The 23,009-nt window shown below is 43.7% G+C and overlaps 1 protein-coding gene across 1 annotated transcript in view; it reads right to left on the bottom strand.

Moving 5' to 3' along the window:
- OSBPL10 (oxysterol binding protein like 10) overlaps positions 1-20,444 on the bottom strand; it is a 134,120-nt gene extending 113,676 nt beyond the window's left edge. Inside the window, 2 exon segments of the mRNA XM_052797493.1 lie at positions 20,047-20,189; positions 20,191-20,444. Coding sequence (XP_052653453.1) covers positions 20,047-20,189; positions 20,191-20,361 — 314 coding nt within the window. The 5' untranslated portion in view covers positions 20,362-20,444.
- Positions 20,445-23,009: the final 2,565 nt, after the last annotated feature.

The following is a 23,009-nucleotide window of genomic DNA, read 5'->3' as shown; positions in this document are numbered from 1 at the left end:
CAGCATGACTGCACAGTCAATTAAAAATAAATCCATGGAATTTTTACAGACAGATCTTCTACAATAGGAAGTAACTGTATTAGTAAAGGTTACCATACTACGTAAGAGGGTTTTTCTTCTCAGCACACATTATGTTAAGGACTGGCAAATACAAGTAGTTCATATTATCACTGTATGTTTAAAAAATGGCAGAAAAAGTTTCAAGTATATCCAAAACTACTCCTACTTTATTTTTAGATCAACTAGATTTCAAGTTGACAGCTTTTCAATATTCAGAAGCTATTTTGTTGAAGCCAACTTTTTAAGAACAAGAACATATCAAGAGAAAGGTACTGACTGTACTGTATTACAATAATGCAATCCAATAAGGTTCAAAGCATAACCACATCCCATCAATGGATATTATAGCATAAATTTTCAATTAGCTGCCTTGAGTCAGCAAAGTTTTATAGAGGTTGTATCAGAGTTCACTGACTGCTTTGCTCATCCTTGGTTTGCGATGCCCTGTCCTCTGCAAGAATCATTGCCAGGAGCCAGCAACTCTTCAGTGTTACTTTCTAGTCTGCAGCTAAAAACATCAAGGAGTAAGGGACCTCAAGATATAATAACCTTCCTATAAACTGAAAGATTAATGTTTAGATTTGAAACCCACCTTGTAATCAATGAAAGCCACTTGTGGATCTCAGTTTTACATCAAGAAAAGAAAAACATATACGTTACACCCAGCAATGATTTAATGAGGAAAGACTTGCTTAGTTAGAGATCAAGCACTTCTTCCTCTAACCTCAGTAGTGTAAGCATCACATTTGAGGCTTGTTCAAATTTTGTGAAGTACCTATGATATTCTCAGATGAAAAATAAAGCTTTTTTTTTTTTTTTAAGAAAACACTATCACCATAAAATATGGTGTTAAAAGTTTAAAAAGGAGAATGGTTGTGCTACAACTTAGTTTTACTAAGTATTTTATTTTTACTGAGTAATGTATTGCAATACTGGCAAAGATGCAAGCAATACTGACGACTTTTTTTCTTTAATATATTATGGTGTGTTTGAAGTATTAATAACATTTCTAAGAAAACAGACAAGTAGAACAGTTTGAAAACACCTTTTCATCTGAAGTGTGCTTATCTTCATCAATCTAGGTCATCAAAATGCCAATACAAAGCTTCTGTATTCAAGAATCTGGCTCCCCAATTTTTTCTGGTAACTGCCTCACTTTCATCTAGCTATTTTTGGCTTGTGCATATATGTACATTACTCATACAATTTATGTGGAAGAAACACATAATAACAAGAGCTGATTACCACCTGCAAAAGCAACACAAAAATTTAAAGGTAATTTCCAGGTAGAAAAAGACATATACGTGATGCCAGGAGACAGCTGTCCTCAAACCCATTCTTCATTCCTCCTTCATTCCACACTGTGTACTACTTATATAATTCACTGAGGGTATATTCTCTATAGCAGTTCTAGACACAAATTATTATGATATATTCTAAGTGAATACATGGACTACCAGATACCTTCTAGTAGACAAATGCTTTCTGAACACATCTGTTTGGACAGTAATTTTTGTGCAAGTTGATAGAATAAAACATCTGTTTTTAAATTTGTTCTGTGTTTTTACTGTAGTTTTTATAGCAGCTGTTATTTTTCACTTTCAAAATGCGGATAATTTATCATCTAGGTTCTCAAAATTGAACCACATGAATGTTGGCATTTCTCCCAACTGCAAGTTTCATTTAAAATATTATTTCACTGACAGAGCCTGTTCAACAAGTAATATTCATTCCACTCATATACAAGGGGCTAAGAACTCAGCTATGTTACACTAATGCCATTTTTTGAGAGCTGCATATATTTTTAATATATATTTACATAGAAGAAAAAATGCAAAAGGCAAGTTAAGGTCTTGCTTTGGGAATTTTTGGAATTCTCAATTTTATGTCTTCCTTTCTGCTTGTTCTTCCTAGCTTTTGAAATTATTTTTTTCTTTAAATCCATAGTCTAAAAGTTCCTGGTTGGAAAGAATGAACATATCCAAGACCATGCAGTATTTTCTTTACGCATGATATGGAGGAAAATACGATATACAAAGTAAGGATCTTGCTTGCAAGATCAGCGTGCTGGCTCATTTCCACCTCTTCTCCACCCCAGCTAGTTCAAACAAAGCTCTGCAGAAACCAGACCTTTCTCACATGCTGCATCATCTTAGGATAGTTGGAACTTATCAGCTTTCTGTGCCAATACTTTGCAGTCCAATAGGGTTTGCCTTGCCTTTACTCTTAGGTCTATCAATTCATTGACAGAAATGAGAAGTTTAAGTTTCTATGTTTGGTCTTTATCCTGACAGTTGATATGCAGCCATCTTCACAACAGAGTATCTTGTCAACACTGTTTCTTAGAAACATATGTATAGAGTCCACAGAGTCCATGAGAGGGTGGTTTCATCAATGTGTTGTGAGTTATGCAGTGTATTAGCCATGATCCTTCTGAAGAAAGCATATTTAGATTTGCGAGCAACAATTACTTCCAAAGACCTTTACGCATTAGATTGCTGCTTCATATATATATTTCTAAAAACGTTGTTCTACAAAAATCCAGATCCTCATTGTTTTAATTAAAAATAAAGAAACAATACTTATAATCTTTAACAGGAAAACAGTTTCATCATCACATATGCTTGAATTCCCACATAAACAATATTGTATTTAAAAGGGCAAAGGTAAGTCTGGCACATCAATATATATCCAGGTGGACACTGTCAGTAGCTACCTCTGGCTGCTATTCACATCAGTCATCTACTAGCCTGAAATGAGCTCTGCTACAGAAGGTGGCAGAGGAAAGACAGCAAAACCAGAAAAATTGTCACTGCGTTACACATTCTGCAATTTAGAAAATACTAATTTCCTCTCTAGTTCTTGTGTGCCATTCTTAAAGGCAGAATTAAAATAAATAAGAGCAAATTATCTCACTTGGGTTTCCAAGACTTCATTCTGAATTCATGTTATATGATTTCCAGACATTCTTTTTTATTTTTTTAAAAAGTGGTAAAGGTCTATCCTTGTGCTGTCTTCAGTTCAGTATCTACTTCCTTCCCTGCTGTTTCTTCCCTTTCCCTCCATCAGTTGTCCTCCAGAGGCTTTAACTCCTTTTCTAAACCTCTCCCACCATTCTACATCTCTTCATTCCTCCCTTGTTCTATGTTTTATTACCAAACTACTCTTTCCTTGCACTTGCATTAATAAAAATAAGATAAAGTTTGATACATGAACCCAATTGCTGTTGGCCAAAATCAAAGCCTACTAACCAGAGGAAAAAAGAGGGGAAAAAAATATGGGAAAGACAAAACCCACACTACACCTTACTGTGTAGAAAGCAAACCTTCCAGCTCAAAAAAAAAAAAAAAAAAGAAATTTCTTTATTCCATTTTCAAGAGCAGGAGCTTCTATGAAAAGCTTACTGTGGTAGGGCACCCCCACCCCCACCCCAAAAAAAACCCCACTCACCTTCAGGAGAGGTTTTTGTGCCATTGCAAAATGCCCAAATGCTTGCAGCAATGAATAACACGTTTTGCTTCTCCATTGTGCCTACACTTCAGTATCCTTTTCATGATCAAGTTCATTATCTTCCTCTTATCACCATGATAAAAGCAGTATGGAGAAAACCGATCAATTCCCTGCCACCTCCAAATAATGGCAACAGACAAGTTGGCCATTTCCCCTCTTCCCCCATTTTTTTTTTATTTTATAAATTTAAGGAGAATAGCAGCAGAATGCCTGGTCTTGCCTGCATTAGCTTAAGCCATTCTCCTTTTACCAGGAAGGTTTTCTCCGTATTCCAAAGCTAGAAGAACACACACAGCCCTCTCCTAGTGAGGTTAAACATACTACTCTGACGCCAGTGCGTAGATTTTCCCACAGCACGTATGTGTCCGTTACATGAAAGCATCATCCTATCTCGACTGAAGATGTAGCAACCACTATAGCTGCAAGTGGCAGTGTGGTTCACAATTCTGTATATAAGGTAAATGCAGAAGCTTTATCAACACAGATGCTCAACTTATATTTACGCAATTCCTCTAACTTTTAAATATACTGTTGAATGACCCAAGACAAGCTGTCCCATCACAATTCTTAACTGTGCTCCAAGTCCATTCTCAACCAAATCAAATAATCATTGACTTATTTTATAAAAAATCTTGGGAACCTGATGAAAGGCAGACTATATAAGGCGCAACTCTTAATACTGCAACAGTTAATCTCTAAAAGGCTGTGTAACTGAAGAAAAGCCACTTCCTAGGTCACTGAGAAATAGGTACTTGATAAATGAACTTGTAGTAATAACTTATTCAAAACCACAGAAAAATATTACATTAGGGATTTCAACTTACAACCATCCAACTGATAGCCTAAGGTCTTTTCAGTCAAATACCTTAAGGCACCTGCAAATACTGTACAACACTCTTGAACGGGTGCACTGGACTGGGAGATACACAACAGCAACTGCGTTTAGCCTGTAGAAGGGTCCTGAAACAAACACCAAGTATACAGCAATTAATACTACGTATCAGTGTAGCCCTGTCTTTTATTTTGTAGAATAATACTCCAAATTTTAAACTGTAATTTTATCGGAAAGACACTACTAACAAAATTGTTAGGTTTCACCAAGCATATAGTGAATGATTCAAAATGCTAAGGTTCATCAATACTTGGTGCATCCAGCTCCTTTCCACCAAAACCAATGGGAAAGTTCCCAAACTGAAGGAAACTACACTATGCAAATATTTTAAAAAGTATAAATGCAACAGCCTAGGTAATTGCATACGCCTCTCAGCCAATCCAATGCTCAATAAAGTAACACAACAGCTGATACAGTACATTTTTAAACAAACAAAAGATATTTAAAGCAAGATAATTAACACTAATGAGTATGCATTTACTAAAAACAAGTTTCCTCCAGAACACCTGCTAGGTTTCTGATATCACAAGTTTGCTTCATAATACTAACAGCACTGAAGCAATGTTCTAATGCAGGCAGCGCTGAGTTTTAAGTACAATAAAAAAAATGAACAAGACACATTAAACGCATTGAAAAACAGTTAAGAGATGGAGCCAGCCTCAAAATATAACTAAATGAGGATCTGCGAGTGAATGTATTTCTAATAGGGTTCCTTGGCAATCAGTTCTTGGCTTTGGAGTGTTTAGCAATGACCTAGATGGGAAAAAAAATTTCCACAGAGATTGCGGATGACATGAAAGTAAGCTATCATCAGCAAACAACATGCATTCCAATACTGTCAAAATAAAATTATACATGTCATGACAAAAAGTCATAATTACAAGATAGAGGATTTACCTGGAAAAGCACTGACTCATAAAAATTCAGAGTAAGGAAAAATCTACTGATTATTTTGTCCAAGTAATTCTTCCAGCTAATAATCAGTTTCCTCAACTATATTTTAAAATTATTGTCTTCTGTAAACAAATAATTAACTACTATTTTTACCCCCTCAAAAACAGGGCATGCACGCACCATGAGAAAGCCCAAGAAGTATCACTGGGGATATGCAAAAACATGCTAACCATGGAGAGAGCATACTGCGAGGAGACAGCTCCCACAGCACTCTTTTTCATCACCTTCCCATCCAAAAAAGGATAGTTAAGTGCTACTCTTCATTTCGACACTTCTGGCACTCATTTTGGTAGTACTATGCCATATGTTACTGGATCAAGAAGTATACCGGATATCAGGAGAAAACGGCATAACAAGCACCAGGGTGTTGGGCCACTGACAACTTAAGCAAAGCAAGTAGGAAATAACAAGAGCCTGGGTATGAAGATACCTGTCTGGAGAACCCAGGCAGCACCAGGGAACATGAGGTCTCAGTGTTTTGTGTAATTAGACTAACAGTTAAACTTACGAGGCAAGATGAACAACCTAGCTTTCAAAAAATAATGATGAAGACCTGAAAAGCTAATGGTCTCTGAACTTTTTAAGCAGGCAATATTGAGTTGGAGGAAATGGGATGCATTACCCCTGTATTTGATCCCCAGTGCAACCACAACTGAAACTGTACACAGTTCTGGTGTCCACATGTGAAGAAAAACATTGAAATACCAAATAATAATCAGAACTATCATAAACTATTAAAATTACTCGGAGATCTGACTTGCAGCAAGAAAACTCCATTGTTCTAGATACTCCAAATACAGACAAAAGATAACCTAGCCTGCCCAAAAAGACTGCACACAGAAATTAAATTTGATATGAGGTATCTTCAGTCTCATGCACAACCAGCATAATGAGATTCAGTGAAAAGTCAAAGGCTGACGTATTCAGAACAACAGGCAATTTTTTAAGTAGTGATTAAAGGTGGCCAAATTGTTCCCATAGCTATGGTAGAGAATCCTCTATCACTGGAAGATAAATTCTCAGATAGATATCCACAGAGAAACACACGTCTAGGTGTAACAGAAACCATGACAAATTCTATGCCTTGTGCTACATGACTGGCTAGTTAAGGACCTATGTTCTTCAACTTTAAATTACCTACTAATTAAATGCCATCTTCAAAAGAGAATGCAGTAGCATTTAGACAGTGTTTACTGCAACATTTTTATATGCAACAGTTAAATACTAAGCAAACTTTGCCTCCCTGGATTAGGTTCCAAAAAGTAATCAAACATCTCAGTAAGATATCCACAAAAGCCTACAAGATCTAAAGCACAATACCGAGATACTTGAAAATAAAGTTGTGGAAGTGTATTAGGACCAAAGAAACAAACTCAGCATTTTCAGTTGAACCAAATTTAATACTTTTTGGTTTCATCATTCATTATAATACATATTTAACAAATACAATTTTAGATTAAAAACCACTAGTTATGGCAATTTTAGCATCCTTTTCACTTAGAAGGTTCAGCCTTTTAAATACATCATAAAGAACAAAGCAAGAGTATTAGGAGAAGCTAAAGCCCAAATACATTCTTCTTATTAAACAATTGTTTTTAAATATAAAATGACTGAGGAAATCTTTTGAATACTTTTCTTATACACTCATAAAAAGACTCCAGGCACATTACTTAGTTTAACTTAATTACTTACTGTCACTTCTCCTACGTGAACAAAATCCATATTCATAAACTGGTGGGTTTTTTTAAATGAGCCAGCAAGTGCACGTGTGCTCCCTCGAACCACATTTATCATTGTGATGCCAAGCACAGAAATCACCATTCAAAAAGCTAGCAGCAAAATGAGCTAGTAGTAACAAAACCCAGATAAGGGTAAGTGCTTCAGTGTTGGTGCCAACTGCCACTTCTTTTCACTGTCTGAAAGCTAAGTGTGACATCTGGGTGAAAGGAAGACCACGCTCTATTTTGCCTATCACTTCATTCCCTCTGGTACAAGACTGCTGCTCAGCTCTGAAGTGCACTTGCAAATCCCAAATATATGCCCTGAGTGAAAATGCCCAAGTCTCATTTGTTTTAAACAGATTTCTTCTACGTTACCATCAAGCATCTTATGCATTAGATTCTTATGCATCATACGAATTTATTCTCTGCATAGGCATAAGCAGCCCTGACACCATAGGACACAAGCAGCTGAGGAACAAAGAACTTTGGTTACCTGCCTGGGGACAAGAGAAATATCCATGGCAGTTCTCCAACCAGAATGCACATCTCCACAGTGCAAACCAATTCCTTAACCACAAGACCATCTTTTCAATTTCAGCCTGAGATTCAAAGTTGTCTTCTTCCAAATGTTTCTTGTAAGCATCACTGAAGGGCAGAGAATGATGGATTTCTCAGCCTCCCTCTTACCCTGTTAAAATTCTTTCTCTGACTCCACTGTTTCAACGGCCTTCTCCATTATCCCAACAGAGCTAGTTTAGAGGCAACAGCAAAAGCTATTCAAATTAAATCAACCAGTTCATGATTAAACCAGTTAGGTTTAATCAACCACTAATGAAACAAAGACAAAGTGCGTGTTAAGTGAAAGTTCTAATTTTTCTACAAAGAAATTAGGGATATACTTTTAAAGATATTACTTTTTTTTTTCTTTCACTTTTTTGTTTTGTTTACTTTTTTTTAAGTGAGCATTAATGATACTTACGGGGAAAAAGTTTCAACACAAAAAGTGAAAGAAGGAGAGGAGAAAAAAAAGAAAGCTTACATTTGCATGTAATTATTTCTGCTACACAGATTTCAGGATTAAGAAAAAAAGATTAGTGTCTTAATCCAAAACAGAACTTATTAATAACTGATTTTTTAACATTTTAAATTCCAAGTTTATCTGAAACTGATGACAGACATCTTAATTTCAGTAATGTAATATATGAGACTCCTGAGTGTTCAGCACAGAAAATATCCTATTAATTTGTTCAACAGAACTAAAACATGTTGGTTTTAAGTAGTTTTCTCCCTTTCCACATTGCCTCCTACTACAAACAGAATCTACATGTGAAGGGACAACACAGTTTCTAGTAAAATCTCTTTTGCAAGTAAAATCTTTAGTAGAATGTTAGCCCAATATTATCAAAATGCCTTGAAAATTTAAAGTTTCCACAACTCCTAACAAATTATAATCAAGGTTCCAAAATTTAAGGAGCAGATTTCCAACAACAACAGGAGAAAGAGAGAAGGTTGCATCTCCAGCTCCTTAAAATGGAGTTGCCCCCTTCCCAAACGCTGCAAATAAGTCCTGGAAGGTATTAAAACACTACACAAAGCCCTGTATAGATATGCCAGAAACACACTAAGACAAAAATATAGGCAGTGGAGCAGTTGGCATTTATCTGATTCTAGTAAGAACACAACAAATTCCCATTTCAGCAAACGTCACAAACATTAAATAGGCACATGGTTATTTTCTCCCTCTCAGATACGTTCTACTGTTAGAATCCTGACAGTATGGTTTATCCTGTATTTAAAAAACAGTTTATTTCTCTAGGACAAACTTCCCTCCCAGCAGCTATATTGGTATACTTACAGAACTACAGTCATATAGTTTGTTCAGCAACCATCTACTCATTTTTTACACTGGAAGAAGACCACAATTCATTGCTAGAACAACTTGACTGGTACCATTGAAGAGTTAGCAACTACTAGAGGTGTTAACTACCCCAAAGCCCCCCAAGCAGATATGTCGATCCCAAAATTCTGCAAAAGATGGACTAGCTAATTCAGAGGGAGGGAGAGGGGGATTATTACGGTGTTTGAAGTATCTTCATCAATTCCCCTTCCAAGAGGTCACAATCTCTTTCTCCAGAATATATATAAAATTTAAAAAAAAAAAAAGTTACATGCAGATTTGTGTAGGTGCTATAGCACAAAACAGCATTGACATATTTTGTCAACATACTGAGAAAACGACCCTCCTGTAACAGCTACAGTCAGAGCAGCACAACCTCTGGCGGTATCCTAGCTGCTGTTTGGGATACTGGAAACACGGAAGAGTCTTTCCGTGGTGGCAGCAGTCAGACTGCAACTATTCTCTGCAACTAGACAAGCAAAGAGACCACACCACAGCATTGTGAAGCCCAGTAAAGAGACTGAGTGCAAAAAAAATCCCCAAATTGCCCCAAAGTACACTTTTTGTTGACATACAAGGAATGCAGCTAATCCCCAAAAGAAGTCTAGTGGTGCCCAAGCACGAGAAGTACATCGGGCATGATTCATGCAGACTGGTAACACAATGTATTTCTCAACTGAGAGAGTAAACAGGAATAGGCCAAAGTAATGCTTTAGAAAACACCTGGGCTACAAAACAATTTACACAGAGCAGTTCAGCTCAGAAAAGCAACAACAACGTCCATCAGCTGGGGCTCCATTTGTTGTTGTTACAAATCCAAATTTAAGCCCCAGCCCAAATACAGCTGATCCAGGGGCTTATACACACTTGCAGGACAAAACCCTACAAGTACAAGTACTAAAAACACTTTAAAGAAAAAAGTGAGGAGGGGGAGGCAACCACATGTGAGTTTCACACTACCTTGGGCAAATGGAGTTTTAAGACTTTTTACAACATTTTACCAATCTATTCAAAAATAGGATGATAATGCCACAGGCAATAAGTATTTCATTAATATCAATTTAATTCATGCAAAATAGGTTTTGCATGACATGAGATGATTCTACAGAGATATATTTGTCCATCAAACCCACACAACTCCCATTTAAAATACAAGCTACTACCCTCCCATACACACAGAACAAGTAAATCCCAACAGAAATACTTTGTAACAGTACTTCAATTCTGAGAACATAATTATTTGTCATTTCATAGTAAAGACAGTCAGATGCCCCAATGTCTCAGACCAGACACAAGTGTTCTCATGTCAAAGCGTCTGTGTGTTAGATTAAGTTCTGCTCTCTGCATTCATACCTGTGTAAATCCACAGAAAGTTACAGACTTCAGTGGAGACACTCTAGGTGCCCAAGCCCCTTGATACCTTTATCACACAACAAACTGCCTCAAAGCAACCAAGCAAAAAACAGCATTTCTTTCTGCTTCTTATAAAGCTGAAGAACCTCACTCATTTCCAGATCAGGTCGTGCTTGACCTGCTAGAGCAGAACAAACAGATTTCTTCAGTAATAAACAACAAACCCTCAGAAATTCTTAAACTAAGGACTAATGCAGCTCCCCAGATTGACTGAATTTGAGGCCTTCAATTACTTCAGTTAATGCTTATAAATGCAGTGTTATGCTTCAGTATTCATACTCAGTTGCCTTAACCAAAATAAGACTACCTTACATACACCTGTGTCATGGTTTCAGCCCAGCCGGTAACAAAGGACCACGCAGCCGCTCGCTCACTCCTCCCGCCACCCTCCGGTGGGATAGGGAGGAGACGGAGGAGAGAAAAGAAAAAAACCTGGAACCTCGAGGGTTGAGATAAGGGCAGTTTACTGGGACAACACAAAAAAAGGTTACAACAACAACAACTGTACTAATAAAAGAATATACAAAAAGAGTGATGCACAGCGCAACTGCTCACCACCCAGAACCCGACGCTCCGCCACTTCCCCCACCGAAAGTCGAGAGCTCTCCCCCCGGCCCGCTCCCCATTTATATACTGAGCATGATGTCACATGGTATGGAATAGCTCCTTGGCTAGTTCAGGTCAGCTGCCCTGGCTATGCCCCCCCACCTCCCAGGTTCCTGTAAAAATTAACTCTATCCCAGCTGAACCCAGGACATTATCCACCCCTTATTCTATACCATCTACATCATGCCCAGATCTTACATTTTCCAATCAACTACTACCACTTTCCTTGTCATATATATATATATATATATATGTATATGGACACCCCCCCCCCACACACACAAATAGTATTCCCTTAGTCGATGGGCTATCCCTCCAATGTGTCCATCAATTTTATTTAGTCCATGACTTTGGGGCTCCATCTGTTGTAACAGTTCTTCAGGGTAAGAGAGATGGTGTGAGGTGTTAGGTTGTTGTATGCTGCCTCTGGAACTTGTGGCTGGTACATTTGGTGCAACCCACACCCTTGGCCTGCAGGTCGAAGAGGCTGATCTTGAGGAAGTTGCTGGGCGCCAGTTCAAGTTCTATCACTGTTGTACTTGGCTTAGTTTCAAAGTCCACCCCTCAGTCATTTGGGTAATTCTTACAGTAACACCCTTGATATGGCATATAGACACTATAGATACAATGACATACATTGGCAGGTTATTTAGCAGTTAAATATCATACAGCCTAATTCACTGGCTATTCTCTCCCAAAACCAAACCTCCCTGAGGTACACATCGAACTTCCCCATCCCTCTGCATCACCCACCAGGTGTACCCAGATCCCTGAGCAAAAACAACCCCTTGGATGGGTTTGTCTCTGCTTGAGGGGGGACTGACCCAGACTGTCTTTCCTAACATACTCCTCATGCGCACTACAGGGACTTTATCTCCTTCTACAGTATGTGGAAGTCTTGGTTGGGCGGGGCCAGCCCGATTGGCAGATCCTCTAGTATTAACTAACCAGGTGGCTTTTGTTAAATGTGTATCCCAATGTTTGAAGGTTCCACCCCCCATTGCCCTCAATGTAGTTTTCAGCAGTCCATTGTATCGTTCGATTTTTCCGGAGGCTGGTGCGTGATAAGGGATGTGATATACCCACTCAATGCCATGTTCTTTGGCCCAGGTGTCTATGAGGTTGTTTCAGAAGTGAGTCCCGTTGTCCGATTCGATTCTTTCTGGGGTGCCGTGTCGCCATAAAACTTTCTCTTCAAGGCCCAGGATAGTGTTCTGGGCAGTGGCGTGGGACACAGGATATGTTTCCAGCCATCCAGTGGTTGCTTCCACCATTGTAAGCACATGGCACTTGCCTTGGCGGGTTCGTGGGAGTGTGATATAGTCAATCTGCCAGGCCTCCCACTGTTTATATTTCAGCCATCGCCCTCCATGCAACAGGGGTTTTAGATGCTTGGCTTGCTTAATTGCAGCACATGTTTCACATTCACGGATAACCTGTGCGATAGTGTCCATGGTCAAGTCCACCCCTCGATCACGAGCCCATCTATATGTTGCATCTCTTCCCTGATGCCCACAGGTATCATGGGCCCACTGAGCCATAAATAGCTCACCCCTACGTTGCCAGCCCAGGTCCACCTGAGACACTTCAATCTTGGCGGCCTGATCTGCCTGCTGGTTGTTTTGATGTTCTTCAGTGGCCCGACTCTTGGGTACATGAGCATCTACGTGACGTACTTTTACCACTAGCTTCTCTATCCAAACAGCAATATCTTGCCACAGTGCGGCCGCCCAGATGGGTTTACCTCTGCGCTGCCAGTTGCTCTTCTTCCATTGCTGTAGCCACCCCCATAGGGCATTTGCCACCATCCATGAGTCAGTATAGAGATAGAGCACTGGCCACTTCTCTCTTTCAGCAATGTCTAACGCTAGCTGGATGGCTTTCACCTCTGCAAACTGACTCGATTCACCTTCTCCTTCAGCAGTTTCTGCGACTAGTCGTGTAGGACTCCATACAGCAGCCTTCCACCTCCGATGCTTTCCCACAATGCGACAGGACCCATCAGTGAACAGGGCATATTGCCTCTCATTTTCTGGCAGTTTATTATACAGCGGGGCCTCTTCAGCCCGTGTCACCTCCTCCTCTGGCGACATTCCAAAATCTTTGCCTTCTGGCCAGTCCGTGATCACTTCCACAATTCCTGGGCGACTGGGGTTTCCTATGCGAGCTCGTTGTGTGATCAGTGCGGCCCACTTACTCCACGTGGCATCAGTTGCATGATGTGTAGAGGAGACTTTCCCTTTGAACATCCAGCCCAGCACTGGCAGTCGGGGTGCTAAGAGGAGCTGTGTTTCAGTACCAACCACTTCTGAGGCGGCTCGAACTCCTTCATATGCTGCCAATATCTCTTTTTCAGTTGGGAGTATAGCGAGCCTCAGATCCTCTGTATCCCCGACTCCAAAACCCCAGGGGTCGGCCTCGGGTCTCCCCAGGTGCTTTCTGCCAGAGGCTCCAGGTAGGGCCATTCTCCCCAGCTGCAGTATAGAGCGCATTTTTAACATCTTGTCCTGCCCGGACTGGCCCAAGAGCTACTGCATGAACAATCTCCCGCTTAATTTGTTCAAAGGCTTGTCGTTGCTCAGGCCCCCATTTAAAATCGTTCTTCTTTCGGGTCACTTGGTAGAGAGGACTTACAATTTGACTGTAATTTGGAATATGCATTCTCCAAAAGCCCACAACACCTAACAAAGCCTGTGTTTCCTTTTTATTAGTCGGCAGGGACACAGCTGCTATTTTGTTGATCACATCCATGGGGATGTGACGACGCCCGTCTTGCCATTTTACTCCTAAGAACTGGATCTCCTGTGCAGGTCCCTTGACCTTACTTTCTTTTATGGCAAAACCAGCCTTCAAAAGGATTTGGATTATTTTCTTCCCTTTCTCAAAAACTTCTTCTGCTGTGTTGCCCCATACGATGATGTCATCAATGTATTGCAGGTGCCCTGGAGCTTCACCTTTTTCCAGCGCAGCCTGGATCAGTCCATGGCAAATAGTGGGCCTGTGTTTCCACCCCTGGGGCAGTCGATTCCAGGTGTACTGGACACCCCTCCAAGTGAAAGCAAACTGTGGCCTGCACTCCACTGCCAAAGGAATGGAGAAAAATGCATTAGCAATGTCAATTGTGGCATACCACTTAGCTGCCTTTGATTCCAGTTCATATTGAAGCTCTAACATATCTGGCACAGCAGCGCTCAGCGGTGGCGTGACTTCATTCAGCCCACAATAATCTACTGTTAGTCTCCATTCCCCACTAGATTTCCGCACGGGCCATATGGGACTATTAAAGGGTGAGTGAGTCTTGCTGATCACTCCTTGGCTCTCCAATTGGCAAATCAGCTTATGGATGGGGATCAGGGAGTCTCGGTTGGTGCGATATTGCCGCCGGTGCACCGTCGTGGTAGCAATTGCCACCTGTTGTTCTTCAACCTTCAGCAACCCCACAACCGAAGGGTCTTGAGAGAGACCAGGCAGGGTAGACAGCTGTTCAATCTCCTCCGTCTCCAGTGCAGCTATACCAAAGGCCCAACGGTACCCTTTTGGGTCCTTGAAATACCCCCTCCTGAGATAATCTATACCAAGGATGCACGGGGCCTCTGGGCCAGTTGCAATGGGGTGTTTATGCCACTCATTCCCGGTTAGACTCATTTCAGCTTCCAATACGGTTAGCTCTTGGGATCCCCCTGTCACACCAGAGATACAGATGGGTTCTGCCCCTTTATAACTTGATGGCATTAGGGTGCATTGTGCACCAGTGTCTACTAGAGCCTTATATTCCTGTGGGTCTGATGTGCCAGGCCATCGAATCCACACTGTCCAGTAGACTCGGTTGTCCCTCTCCTTCACCTGGCTGGAGGCAGGGCCCCTCTAATCCTGGTTAGAATATCCGTCACTCACTTTTCGCACACGTGAATCAGAAGTCCCTTCAAGAGGATCAGAAATGGGATCAGCCCATCCACTGCGTCTGGGGGACTGCTCACGGGAAACTGGAGCAGCAGCTTTCCAAGAAGAATCCTCTTTTCTGGTTGCTTTTTCTCGCAACTCCCGTACCCGTGCATCCAGGACTGAGGTAGGTTTTCCATCCCACTTCCTCATGTCCTCTCCATGGTCACGCAGGTGAAACCACAGGTTAGCCCGTCGTGTGTACTTTCTCTCTCCTCTCTCTTGGGCAGAGGAGTGCTTACTCCCAATAGCTGCAATGCGGGCCTGCACAGGTGGGGAGGAGGACATATCCACTTTGAATTGCTGGAACTCTCGGGACAATTCCTCTACAGCCGAGACACAGGCCCGTAGGGAGGAAGAGAGACTTCCTTCGTATTGCCGGAGTTGGACAGCCAATTCATCCACCATTTGCCCATAGCCTTCTTTCCAGGACATTACTGCCAATGAGTTGGCATAGGTTGGTGGTGCACTTCGTAGAAACTTCCGCCACATCGGTTGTGTGCACTGGACTTCATCTGGATCTGTGGGTGACTGCGCATTTTCTGGATCATTATAAATCACCTCCAGCACGGCTAATTCCCTCAGGTACTGGATACCTCTCTCCATGGTGGTCCACTTGCCTTGGTGACATGTAACTTCATCTTTGAAGGGGTATCTTTCCTTTACACCTAACAGAAGTCGCCTCCAGAGGCTGAGGACTTGCGTTTGTCTCCCAATCGCCTTGTCGATGCCCCCTTCCCTAGACAGAGATCCCAACTGCTTGGCTTCCTTACCCTCTAATTCCCCACTACTAGCCCCATTATCCCAGCATCAGAGCAGCCAGGTAACAATGTGCTCACCTGGGTGGCGGCTAAAATCTTTTTGCATGTCACGCAACTCACTCAGGGATAGAGATCGGGTAATTATTTCAGGTTCTGCTTCTTCCTCCTGTTCTCGCAATGACCCTGGTTCATCTTCATCTCTCACTAAGCGAACTGATTTCTTTGTGTGTTTCTTTTTCTGTACAGGGGCGACTGATACTGGCATAGGTTGGTTCTCTGGTTTAGCTGCAGTATCTGTCACCGGGGTTGGGGTAGCCACGCTGCCTGTTGCCGGGGTAGGGGTAGCCACACTGCCTGTTGTCGGGGTTGGGGTAGCCACGGTGCCTGTTGCCCTGTTTTCCATCTTTTCCCCCTTTTCCCCCTGAGGGTGCTGCCTAATATCAAGCAGTGTTTGGTAGAAACTGGCCAGGGCCCAGCACAGTGCAGTGACTTGTACGTCTTTGGAATAGCCACTGCATTTTTCTTTCAAATATTCTACCACTTCATGAGGGTTCTGTAGTTGTTCGGGAGTGAACTTCCAAGCCACTGGAGGTGAGAAGTTCTCTAGATACCTGCCCATATCCTCCCACACGCCGTGCCACCCATGAATATCCAGCTTTGGGGCAGATCTCTGGGTGGTACTCTTAAAGAGCCTTTTTGTAGCCCTAAACAAGACCTGAAACATATTCAGGAGGCATAGCACTAACAGCACACTGGCTTGCGCATCCCAAGGATATTCAAAATTCTCAAAAGCTGTTGTAATTAGTCGGAAGGAGAGAAGGGAGGCGAACGGATGGGGGGAAGTATCCCCCCCTAACTTCCCCATGGATTGAGTGTAATTACCAATAAAATCCGATAGAAGGTGCCCGAAGTATGGAAATGATATCACTGCCTCATACAGATACCAGCTTAACCTCATGACCAGTGATGTAATCATTTCACAAGTCGACATTGCCCAGTACAGCAAAATGATAATCCCAATCACTCTCCCAGAGGTGAGAAACATAACTACAGGCAATACATAGAGCACATAAGAACTTACAAAACGCCACCATGTAAACAAATGAATCAACATTGTGACTAACATCTATTTACCTAATATAAGAAATGCATATGACAAATTTGTTTCAACACGCTCTGGCCAGATCTGTCGTTATCTCAACCCTTCGTGCCCCACGTTGGGCACCAAAAAAGGACTGTAGTGGTTTCAGCCCAGCCGGTAACAAAGGACCACGCAGCCGCTCGCTCACTCCTCCCGCCACCCTCCGGTGGGATAGGGAAGAGACGGAGGAGAGAAAAGAAAAAAACCTGGAACCTCGAGGGTTGAGACAAGGGCAGTTTACTGGGACAACACAAAAAAAGGTTACAACAACAACAACGGTACTAATGAAAGAATATACAAAAAGAGTGATGCACAGCGCAACTGCTCACCACCCGGAACCTGATGCTCCGCCACTTCCCCCACCAAAAGTCGAGAGCTCCCCATTTATATACTGAGCATGATGTCACATGGTATGGAATAGCTCGTTGGCTAGTTCAGGTCAGCTGCCCTGGCTATGCCCCCCCACCTCCCAGGTTCCTGTAAAAATTAACTCTATCCCAGCTGAACCCAGGACAACCTGTTAAAGGACAACTGATAAAAAAGTGACACTAGTTTATTATAATTCAAATTACAATAATTTCTTTAGACTTGTAGAGGCTACTCTGCACAGTAAGTGTTGGATAAGCTAGGAAACCCTTTCAACTTCAACACCACGTGGCATAGCTAACATTAAATACATTTAAATTATTTAGGCTAATGGATAAGGAGCTTTAAAGAAGAACATTCCAAATGCATGATCACTGAACTCTGTCAGTTTTTGCTTTATTTTTCCATTTTATTTATATTCATGCCATCTGGCTGTATTGATCATGCAGTTAAACAATCTTGTGTTTTTTTCAGATGAAGTAAATTCAAAACTAATTTGTATGATCTTTCAGTAACACATACACTCTTGATTGATTTGCAGGTGCCAGCTATGAAGTCACTTACCAACTCTTATAGACTGAGCTCTAATTCACAGAAAACATACTCCATAACAAATATTCAGAAGGCTAGACAGACAACCACACTTGAACCCACGGATCGCTAGTCATTTATTGGACGTTATGTAACAAGACCAACTTTTGTAAGCCTCAAGTTTCAACTCTTCTGTTTAGAAATTGTATCAGATTCCCTACCCCAAAAAACAGATACATACATCGACAGAACAGAATAAGCGAACAAACTAAAAAAGTTACTTGGCCTAAAAGCTCAGTGTCATCATAAACCGCTTGCTCAACAGCCAAATTTATAGAAAATAAAACTGGTAATTGACAAAGCATGATAAAGCAGCATTGAAAAAAGACTGCTAAAAATAAACAGACATTAATTTCCAGGTGTTATAGTAGAATTGTTTAAGTGACGTTTAGCTTTTTCCCATGATGTTTTCAGATAAAAGTTTCTTGGACATACACAGATTATACATGCTATTTCAAGCTGTCAGCCTTATCAAAGATTTAATCTGATCCCAAATACAACAAGCAGGCAGTTCTAGACCCAAAGATTTATAAGCAATGACCTGTATTTTGTAATTTCATCAGATTACATGAAAACGACCCTTAAAATCACTCAGAGTAAAAAGAGTTACCATTTCTACAAAAAGAGATGGAGGTGTCGGGGAAAAAAAATGGGGTAGGGTGGGGTCTTAATTTTCAGTCATGCATTTTAGTCCTACATTTTAGGTATCAAAATGTGTTTATTTGGTTTTTAAACAAAACTACGGGAGGACTGCATAAATCAACATATACAAGTCTAATGTGAATCTAGCACAGAACTGCAGTAACCAAGAGACAGTACAGGGCCTTCCCTACGTCTACATTGAAGCAGTCTAGTTTTATGGAGATGAGTGTGTATCCAAATCATACCAGACATACTGATTATCACTCACAGCTGGTGCACCTATGCATGCCTTCCATTGTATGGAATCAGACCAGCTCCTGAAACTTTTCAGAAAGTACTGCTACAGTACTCCTACCACTGATTTAGCCCCACACCACTCAGCATCATAGCATCATGGGCATTTGTGCAATTTAACTCTGCCACTTATAAATGCTTTAAAATTACTGTCAGAACATCAAGGTCCCAGCCATTCCCATGTTCTTACTGCTTGGGATCACTTAATATAAGCAACAGCAGGTTTTGGTAGGTTTGGGGTTTTTTTGGTTTTTAAAGGTTTATGCAGAGGTTTGTAACTAGTCCTGTAAATGTCCTCCTCTTCAAAACCATCACTGTGATGCCTTACATTAAAAAGTCAAGCTTCAGATAGATACTCATCTTCATCCATCCACTGAGAGGACAAAGTTTAATAACAGAAAGTAATACACTAATAAGAAATCTTCTCTCTTGATTTCAACAGATCCCAATACAGCATTATTAATTCCACAGTCTGGCTTCGACTCTGTAAGAAATTTTGCACTGAGACACTAGATTCAAAACCAGACCTTCCTTGGGACTCCCACAGATGCATGTCAGCCGGTCCACACCCAAAAAATTGCAGGACCAGGGCCTGTCACCGTATCAACATAAATTACGACTTGTCTAACAGGAAGGACATAGCAGCAGAGGAGATCTTACTGAGCACACAGGTAACTGTTTCCGCTGTCCCACCCCGCAGCAAGAAAATAATAGCCATAATAATCACAAGCATGGCGTTTTCCCCATTTCTTTTGGGACCATCTCACCCAGTTTTTCATTCTTCAGTCATCCAAGGTAACTTCACAGAAGAAGGAGACTAACCCGATAGAAACGGAGCCTAAAAACGGAAGGCTGCCGGGAGAACAGCATGTGCAGCCTGAGTCCTCCCCTGCCCCCGCCCGCACCTGCGGCGGCGGCGGCGCTGGGGGCCGCCGCTCCGGCCGCCCTGCCCTGCGCCCCCCGGCTCGACACCGGGCCGCCCGCCCCGTCCTTACGCCCAACTGGTCCTTCGCTTGGGAAAACAGACAAGCAACGCAAAATGAAGGGAAGCGGACGCGGAGGCGAAGGGAGCCTGGCCTCGGGCAGGGCCGGCGGCACAGCCCGGCCTACCTGTCCGCGGCGGCCGGGGAGGGGTCGGGGCGGGGCGGCGGCGCCAGCTGCCCGGACACCATCTTGGGGGCGGCCGGGGGTGAGGAGCGGCGCCCGCTGGGGGAGGACGCGGCCCCGCAGCGCCGCCGGGGGCCGGCCCAGCGGTTTACCTGCTCTGCCAGCCTTGCAGAAGGTTGGTGTATTTGCTGAGCGTCCCTTCCAGCACCGGCTCCCGCCGCCTGCCGCTGCCACCGGGCGCCTGCGCGCCCCCCGGGCTGGCCGCCGCCGAGCCGGGGCTGCTGCCGCCGCCGCCGCCGGCCCCCCCCCCCGCCTCCGTCCAGCCTCCCCGCGGCCGCCGCCCGGCCCGGCAGCCCGCGGCTGGCGGAGGAGGACGAGGGCGACGAGCCCGCCGACGTGGGGCGGCTGCTGCTGCGGCTGCTGCTGTTGCTGCCGCCGCCTTCGCTCGCCGCTGCTGCCTTCTCCATGGGGGCCCCGCGGCGGAGGCTGCGAGCCCGCTCCGGCCGCGGCTGCCGCCCGTGCCCGGCAAAGCCCTGACTCACAGGCGGCGCGGAGAGGGGGCGGCGCCCGCAGGAGAAGGGGCCGGGCCGCGCCGGGCGAGGGAACCGCCGCGCCGCCTCCCCGCGAGTTGCTGAGGGGAGTTGGCGGCGCTCGGTCCTCCGCGGCCCGCCGGGCTCCCGCCCGCCGCCCCCTCGGCCGCCCCCTGGGCCGCCCCGCCTGCCCGAGCCGGGGGCCGGGGCGCCGCCCCGGCGGCGGGAGCCGCTCGGCCGCCGCGGGCCGCGGGAGCCGGGCAGCAGGCCCCTGCGCGCGGGCGGGTGCCACGCACACGGGCGGCGAGGGGGGAAAGGCGTGACCTGCAGACGGAGCGGGTGGTGCAGCGAGGCGGCCCACGGGCCTGAGTGCCCGCGCACCCCGAGCGGCGACACGCCCGCGCATGCCGTGCGACCCCGGAGGAAACGGTGCCCGGCACGCGGGGCGGAGGTGCGGAGCCATGCAGGCGCGCGGGCTGATGGCGCGGGGAGGGTGCCCCGCGTCCGCAGTGCCAGGCCCGCCTGCCTGGGGCGGGGAGGGGAGGGACCCCAGCACGCAGGGCCGGGCAGACACCCGTGCCCATCCCCGACAGGCCTCACACGCACACACGTGGGGAGCAAGGAACGCAGCGGCTGCGTGCAGGGTGTACTCGCAGAAACGCCACGGGAGAGGAGGATGCCCGGGCTATGAAGCGTATGACTGGCACTCACAAAAGCTGTGCCCACCAGAGCGCAAAGCATAGCGCCGGGGAGGGGATTTCTTGGTACAGGCTGATAAACTCCACTGCCCGTTACCACAGAGCGTGACACCAAGGAGATGACTGTCCGTGATACAGTACACCAGCAGCACAGAGCAGTGCCTGCGCTCAGTGAAAAATCAAGAGGTGGGTGGTGTGCCCAGCAGTCAGGAGCACAACAGTTGTGCCCAACACACAGCACGTGCTGCTGCACATAATGTGTACTGGCATACCGTATCGGTCATGTCATTCATCCAGACTTTGCAAAAAATATGATTCTGGGTTACGTCACCCACCCTGAAAACAGGGGATGTAACCTCAAGATCACTGTAAAAAGCTAAGCAGATCCTTGTACAGTCAGCTCGGTACAAAGCTGTGCGGTTACATACCCTCAGATCACTTCTATGGCCATTCTTGCTGCATTAGTGAAGCGCCTCGGTTTTGTTACAATACGTGTCTTCACAGCATACCAGAGATGTGGTTATTCTTGTCATTTTCTAACTGGAGACCTGAAATGCAGAGGAGCTCGGAGAGTCCATGACAAAATATGAACTGAGCTTAGCTCCTGTGCTTTCAACCCTGTGGAAAGTTTTACAGTCCTGTCTACCAGAGATTTTTTGAGTGTACCGAGTGTCCTGAGCCCCCTGTGTTCTGCACCTCAGAAGATACACAAACCATCTGAATCCACCTGCAGTTAGAGGTCTCCATTCCCCATATAAATCAGCATAGAGAGGAGGGCTCCTATCTTAGATTCTCCCAGTTTTCTCTCCGGAAAATCCTACCATATGTGTTGTGGTTGGGTAGCTGAAATGTTGGGCAACCTGATCCTGAATTTTGGGTGGTTAAACTTCTCATGTTGTAGCTAAATACTGAGGCACTGCAGTCTGGAAACTTGAATTTTAATGTAGTATTTCATTGGTGGAACATTTAATGCACATCTCTTGCGGTACAGACGAAGATTATGAACTCAGTTATTTGTTAAAACAGAATATTTTAGAGTAACTACTTTTCCAAGTCAGAGCTATTATTTAAGATGTTCCTGTAAAATTCCCCAATCATTGTTTACTGTGGAAAGAAACTCCATGACTACAACCCAAAAATCCTCATTCTTAGGCTCAACTCCACTACTTCTGATGACCACAGTTTTCAGAAGGCATTGGAATGAACAAGGCATGCTCCTTCAGGAAGCTCAGGCCCTGCTCGCTGGAGATAAGGATAAGACCTTTTCATTTCTCCTCATAATCAGTTACAATTCCAGAACGGTGGAATAAAATGCTTTAATGAAATAAGAGTGTAATCACATCAGCCACTGCAACACATTACCTATATATGTTCTACATTATAGGTAATGAATGTAATTTTTTCTGCCTTCCACAGAGTTTGTTGGAAGAGAATTATGTCAGGAAAAGAAGCCGCCTTACACAGGTATAGAGAAGCTTCTCCATACCTTTCTATACAATAAAACTCAAGTAAGTGGTGCGCTCATCAGGGTGTTTCTGAAATGGACAACAGGCTGTAAGGACATTATGTCTCCAGGAGAATTTTGCAAAATCCCAAAATGTTCTTCACTGCTGCTAGAAGGATCACGGTGATGTGATAACATCATAACATCCTCTTACAGGTTATAAACTAGTGAGTAGATAGGAAGCAAAACACAGGAATAAATGGCCACTTTTCAAATAGAGGGAAACCACTACTCTGAGTTGGGATCTATGTTATTCAGTGTCTTCTTAAATCAGAATCCCTTCATTCGCTCATAGTTAAAACTAGAATCAAGTGCAAAAAATAGTAGAAGGATCTCACAGTAGTGACTAAATCACTGAAAAAATGGCAACTGAAATTTAATGT

The sequence above is a fragment of the Harpia harpyja genome, chromosome 1 (assembly GCF_026419915.1).
Source record: "Harpia harpyja isolate bHarHar1 chromosome 1, bHarHar1 primary haplotype, whole genome shotgun sequence".
NCBI lineage: Eukaryota > Metazoa > Chordata > Aves > Accipitriformes > Accipitridae > Harpia > Harpia harpyja.
Note: the sequence above shows the minus strand (reverse complement) of the source record. Positions and strands in the feature narration are given on the sequence as shown.